Source organism: Siniperca chuatsi, linkage group LG16 (assembly GCF_020085105.1).
Source record: "Siniperca chuatsi isolate FFG_IHB_CAS linkage group LG16, ASM2008510v1, whole genome shotgun sequence".
NCBI classification, from domain to species: Eukaryota; Metazoa; Chordata; class Actinopteri; order Centrarchiformes; family Sinipercidae; genus Siniperca; species Siniperca chuatsi.
In genome coordinates, this window is record NC_058057.1 from 23,138,578 (window position 1) to 23,144,577 (window position 6,000).

The 6,000-nt window shown below is 37.5% G+C and overlaps 1 protein-coding gene and 1 long non-coding RNA gene across 7 annotated transcripts in view; one reads left to right on the forward strand and one right to left on the reverse strand.

Annotated features, from left to right (window-relative positions):
* LOC122862982 overlaps window positions 1-3,375 on the reverse strand; it is a 29,210-nt gene extending 25,835 nt beyond the window's left edge. The window contains exon 1 of the long non-coding RNA XR_006374887.1: window positions 3,256-3,375. This is a non-coding gene — a long non-coding RNA (uncharacterized LOC122862982). The remainder of the gene's footprint in view (window positions 1-3,255) is intronic.
* The window catches only part of tbc1d32 (TBC1 domain family, member 32), an 83,581-nt gene extending 79,165 nt beyond the window's left edge, over window positions 1-4,416 (forward strand). For 5 of the 6 annotated variants that reach the window (XM_044168919.1, XM_044168922.1, XM_044168924.1 and 2 more), the window contains exon 34: window positions 152-394. In XM_044168919.1, the coding sequence (XP_044024854.1) occupies window positions 152-283 (132 nt within the window). In that variant the 3' untranslated portion in view covers window positions 284-394. Of the gene's footprint in view, window positions 1-151; window positions 395-3,261 lie in introns of those variants that run through there. The other variant, XM_044168923.1, reaches the window with a different exon arrangement.
* Window positions 4,417-6,000: the final 1,584 nt, after the last annotated feature.

Below are 6,000 nucleotides of genomic sequence, written 5' to 3' on the forward strand. Positions count from 1 at the left end.
AAATATGGAGTTAATAGATTTAGAGTTCTGTAGCTGGTACTCCTGACATTGAACCTACACTTAATTAACATCAGTATATCAAATAAGTCTAGAATGTGACCTCTAATTCATAATACCATGTAATTAAAAGGAGATTTTTTTTTTCTTGCAGTGTTTTTATGTAGCTGCCTGGAATTATCGCAGGAGCAGAGTCCTCCATCAGACTGAAAACTCGTTTCTTCCTGACGTTACTTACTCCCCTCTGAACGATCACCCCTCTGTAGTCACTCTTTGTTCCCTTTAAATAACAGAAACCTTGCTCCATTTGCTCTTTATCTATTTCTTTTCTTTGCACTTCACTCCTATAGTGTTTTTCTAAACGCATGATATTACCTAATAAAGGACACTCACTGTTTTTGGTTGATGATTATCTTTAGTGATCTAAGGCAGTGGTTTCCTACCTGGGGTTTGGGGCCACCACAAGGGGTCATGTGATGAATCTAAGAGATTTGTGAGATGATTTCCAGGGTAGATAAGAAAAAACTAATTTGGGTCCATAAAACTATACTTAATTTTCATACATCCTGTATAGTTTTACCTCTTCAGGAGTCTAAGAAGTATTGTAATAAAGCTCTCCAAGCAGGCAAAATCACATTGAACTGCTAACAACTCATAAACATCTGCCCTTTTGATAAGGTGATAAGGGGCCACAAGTAGACATTTCTTTGAATTAGGGGATCACAAGCAAACAAGGTTGGAAACTACTGATCTAAGGGAATTAAGCATTATTACACTGATTTGTATCTAGCTCTGGAAGATAGTGTAAGCAAGTGGTTCCCAACCTTTTTGGCTTGTGTCACGTGTCATATCAAGTTTAACATGGTTGAGTTGTAAGCAGTTCAACCAAAGCGATTTCTCGTTCTCAAGTTGTTGAATTTAGTCCCCTTCCACTCAACAAAACTAAAAGTATACAGCCATGCTGGCTGCTCTTTGAGGCTGTACTTAGCATTTAGTTTGTAGTACTGCTGTGCCTAACAAATAAAGATTTTTAGGTTATGAATGTCTGCACCAAATGTAATTTCAATACATCCAATAGTTGAGACATTTCAGTCTAAACCAAAAATGTCAACCTCATTGTGGCCCTAGAGGCAAAGTCAGGGGATCACCAAAGTCATTATGTTTCATCCTCGGGATTATAAATGTCTTTACATGGAAATCCATCCAGTAGTTGTTGAGATATTTCAGTCTGGACCAAAGGGTCAGAAAAAGTCAGAAAAAAATAAACAATTTTGCATAAACGGAATCTGCTTTTGATTCTCCCCCATCCTGTTAATCATCTTGTGACCCCTTGGGGTGTCCCGACCTCCAGGTTGGGAAACACTGGTGTGAGCTTAATGCAAGCCATGTAATCTCTTATTAGAAGGGGAAATAAGTTAACAGGATGAGTCTCCAACCTTAAATTGTTCTCACAGTATTGACAGTGTTCTCATTGCGTGTTATTTACCTGCAAAAATAAAACTGTAATTAGATTCTCTGAAAACACAGTGCAAAGCGAAGAAAGAAAATTAGTAGAGTGCTGACAAGTTGCAGAAGTCATTAAACGGTGGTTGTTTTTTTTGTTTTATTAAAGGCCTTGGCCTGGATAATGAGGGTGAAATTATGGTGTTTGCGGTGTGTTGTTATTCTGAATGCAGTGCGTCTTCTGGGTGCAGCTTCTCTCAGGCTGCTAATTGATGATGTCACTCACAACATAATGCACACCAATCAGTTATTTGCTCTGTTGCATTGCCCATGAGTTTGGGTGTTGTCATGACAGATGCATTATGTAGCTCAGGCAGCACTTAAGGCAACCAAAATTAAAATCCTGACTGAACAAATGAGCCAAATAAAATGTTCTTTTGTCTAGTCTGATTCTTGTCTCTTAGACAGTTAAGATACATATCTAGATATATAGACATCTGCATATTAATACACATTTTGTTATGTGTACACCTGCATGGTGGAGATGCTAGTACTTAAGATATTATTTTGCTTTTCCGACACATAAAACCTCATTACCTGAACGCTAAGCACGGCGCAACATTCGATTCCCATAGATTTCCTGTGACTTTGAAATAGATTGAATGTAAAGTATTTTAATGAAAAGATTATATCGAATTATTCACCCTTCACCTCCTAACAAAGTAAATGATAATAAAGTAAGCTGCCTTCTGCCTCAATATCAAACCATTTTCTGCCTGCATACCTATTTTAACTACACCTTAATTTCTTAAAAGATCAAATTTTCTTTGTGTAAGAAATGTTATTACATGGCTTTGTTGAATACTAGATTCTGATTGTAAAATGCCGTAATTGACCAGTCTGTTATTTCTGAAGAACAGACCATTGCTATGGACGCAGTTCATATTAACCCTGACAGGGTGATGCAGGATTAGAATGATCCCTTACATAAAAAATTGCAAAGTAATTGACAATCTGTTAAATAAAAAGTACTAAACTTCTGATGGACTCATGTGTACTTTAAAGTGGTGGTTCCCAACCTGGGGGTCGCGATCCTCAAAGGGGACCCATATTGATAAAACTGAGGGATCATAAAATAATTAAAGGGATAACAGAAAAACAGATATCTGTTACACAAAACTTTTACATTGTCTTTTTTTTTGGAAACACTGATACTTTTACCTCCTTATGCCACAAAAAAAATCCTCAAAATTAAACAACCCAAAAGGATAAATCATTCTTTGGTTGAACTGTTCACAACTTATGTCCATAAGGCCATAGACCAAGGCCAGTAGGCATTACTTCATTTAAAGGGCTACTTTCGCAATTTAGAGACAAATTTAATAAAGGATGGTCAAAATTAAAAGCAGTGGAGGCTGAGATAACTTGACTTTAAATCCCTAATATGGGTCAAGCTCCAAAAAATGCTGGATCCTACATTTCCCATAATGCCACCTATAGCATGTTTTCGTTACACCCTCCTTGCCTGGTAAATTCCCAACACATTCAAACTCCATGCCTAAAGTTGGTAACGCAGACTTAGAAATGTGTAGTCTCCAAGCTCAAGTCGAGATAACCCTAGTGACATCACTATGACATCATCAGGGTTATTTTGTCTAACTTCTCCAGAGCCACAGACAACATAATACAACTTTTCAGAGGCTGAGTAATACTCTCCATGATAAGTAAACTGACCTTTATGTTTAAAAAAAATAATAATAAATTGGTGGAATGCCTCTTTAATTTGGTACAATGTCAATAATTATTTAATTTTACCTGCAGGAGGAGCCAATCCAGGGCTTCAAGGTCAGCAACTACCTGGAGTTCATGGAGGGACTGGAGCGCAGCTACAGAAACATTGTTCTCACCGACATGAAAACCATCTGTAACCCTGTCGAGTAAGAACATGTTGAACCTTTCTGTGTTACACAAGTTACAACAAAGTTTTTAAAGTGATTGTTGGACCATTTTTAATCTGCCTTGAAATCATTACAGCTTGGCTAAGATTCAGTAAGTACCTGTATGTATCTCCTGGTGTAACATAGCATTTCTCCTACAAGCCCACTGTGGACTTGTATATTGTCATCATATCACTACACTAATCTGGAGAGAATTGAACCTCATAACTCATGTTTTTCCATGAAATTAAAGAATAAGGATGGCGATATTCCATATTATAAGTATTTCTTTTGTATCCAGAGCCTGAGACATCTTATTCCTCTGTGCTATAGAGCTCCATTGTAGACCAAAACTATTAAAAGCACTACAATGAGCTACTCTGTTGCACTGGGTGACATATTCTTTCACTACCATGAACACACACACACACCGCCCTGCAGCTGTAAATACTCAGTAGTGCACCAAATTGTATTAATCTGGAGCTGAAAATAGTCCAACAGGAGTAAATAGTGTGACGTTTCTAAATACTAAAGTTCCCGTCTGTTAACTTTTTTTATTACCGTACCTTATATTCTTGACCCGTTTTTAAAGATCTATATCCTTGAAAGGATAAAAATGGGCTTGTGGCTGAGGGATGAGGCTTTGGAAGTCGGATCTTGAGGAGAAGGACTGACTGGTTTTGGTCTTTTCATGGGATTTGCTGACGATAAGAAAAATACAGAATACCGCCAGGCTTATCCTTTAATGCAGGTTAAAGGTTACATAATTTTTTGCTACAACACAAAAGATTACCAAATTAATCTAATAATTCAACATCACAATTATCCTGCATGTTGCACCTGTAAGAAGTTGTACATTACTGTATGTGATGTAAATACTGTATGTGGTGATTATGAACAGCTGTTGTTGGAAAATCTAATAATCAAATGTTTAATTTCTGTATTTATTTTTTTCCTACAATGTAAATATCTCAGATCTTTTGTATGTGTTCAACAAGATGTTCTTGTTCTAAGAATTAAAAGAAGCACTGAGTTACAACTGTGAATGGATTTTGATTCAGCGTGAAACAAGACTGTACGTTGCACTCTGTGATAAAGCGTTTGTCCAGACAAATTAACAACCTTCACTCTTCTAAAGTATCAGATCCTCTATAGGCCAGTAGAGACTGGCCATCTCTTGGCTATAACACACATCATTAACGCCAGAACATGCAACAATGCATCACACAGCCGCTCCTGTTTGTGTACTTATGCAGGTCTTTGTATGAAAGATGCATGAGGAAGGTTGTATCATTGTGATAAACCCTCATTAGTAATCACAGCCCTTTCTCTCTCTCTCCCTGCACTGCCGTCCTGTTGTCCCTCTTCAGACACACTGAAGCCTGAATAATAAGTCCATCACATCCATCCATCTCTCTCGCACATCAACAGTGCTTACCAGGGGAATGTGCAGGACACAACAGAGGCGGTGGCTGACAGTGAGAGGAACAGATCAAACGTTTATCATGTAAAAGATGGCTCTTCACACAGAGCTGTTCACCAGTAAGGGTGCCTAATATTTAGGTCACAATGTATTGAACCTAAAATTGAACTTTAAAGCTGCATTAATCAGTTTTTTTTGGCCACTTTCGGGCAGAACACCATAACAAGCTGAACATCATAAACACATTTTAAATATTATAGCCTATTTACACATCAAACGTGTGTGGAGCTGTGTGGATGTGGAGCAACATTAGCATTAATTTGGAGACGAATCCAGTCCAATATTCACTCTCCTTTTAGCGCTGTTGTCTTCATACATTTCTGAGGGAAATATCTGGCTCTTTAGCTGCTAAATGTTCCATCATGATTACCAGCTACTTTCTATCTTTGTCTGTCTGCCGAAAACAAAGCTGATAAGAGTGGTGAGACTGAACCAAAACAATAAGCTGAAAGACACTAAAATTCTCTGTAGAAATGAGGGCAGTCCAGTGCAGTCCAATGATAATTCTCTGCGGGTTTGTCACTATGAACAACACCTTTCCTGTTGCACCAAGTCATTTGACCTGTTGTTCATATGTAAATATTCATTAGTGCAGCTTTAAATTCTTCCAACGTTTTCATAATTCAAGGTGAACACCAGGCATAAAAGTATAAAAAAAAAAAAGTAAAGCAAATTGGGGACTGTAGTTTACATTTTTGGTATCTTAGGTAATGATCTTGAAATAAAGTTAAATATTTGTTTATTATAAAAACTCCCTTGAACTTTGTCAGTCTCAAGATGTTGGTGAAATGTGTTTGAGAATGCTGTGCTATTTTTGGCTTTTATAACTGAAACAAGTGAGGAAATTGAGGAAAAGGTGAGTTAATTGTTTATTGTTAAGTGATAGGATTAATTAATTTGGGAGCTTCGTTGATGAGGTATGGAGATGAAATGCAGGAGCTACCATGTTTTCTCAAAGCTTGGAAGTTAAAAACTGCAGTAGGCAACCAACACTCACTGGGGGTAGAAAGGTAAATCATAAATGTATAGAATGGTGAACTAAATCGATTCTTAGTGTGGTAAGTTGGTGGTGAGGAGATTTAGCCATAGTTGGTGAGTCAAACTTTTTAGCCACGCTAGCACGGGTCCACCACTTTGGTC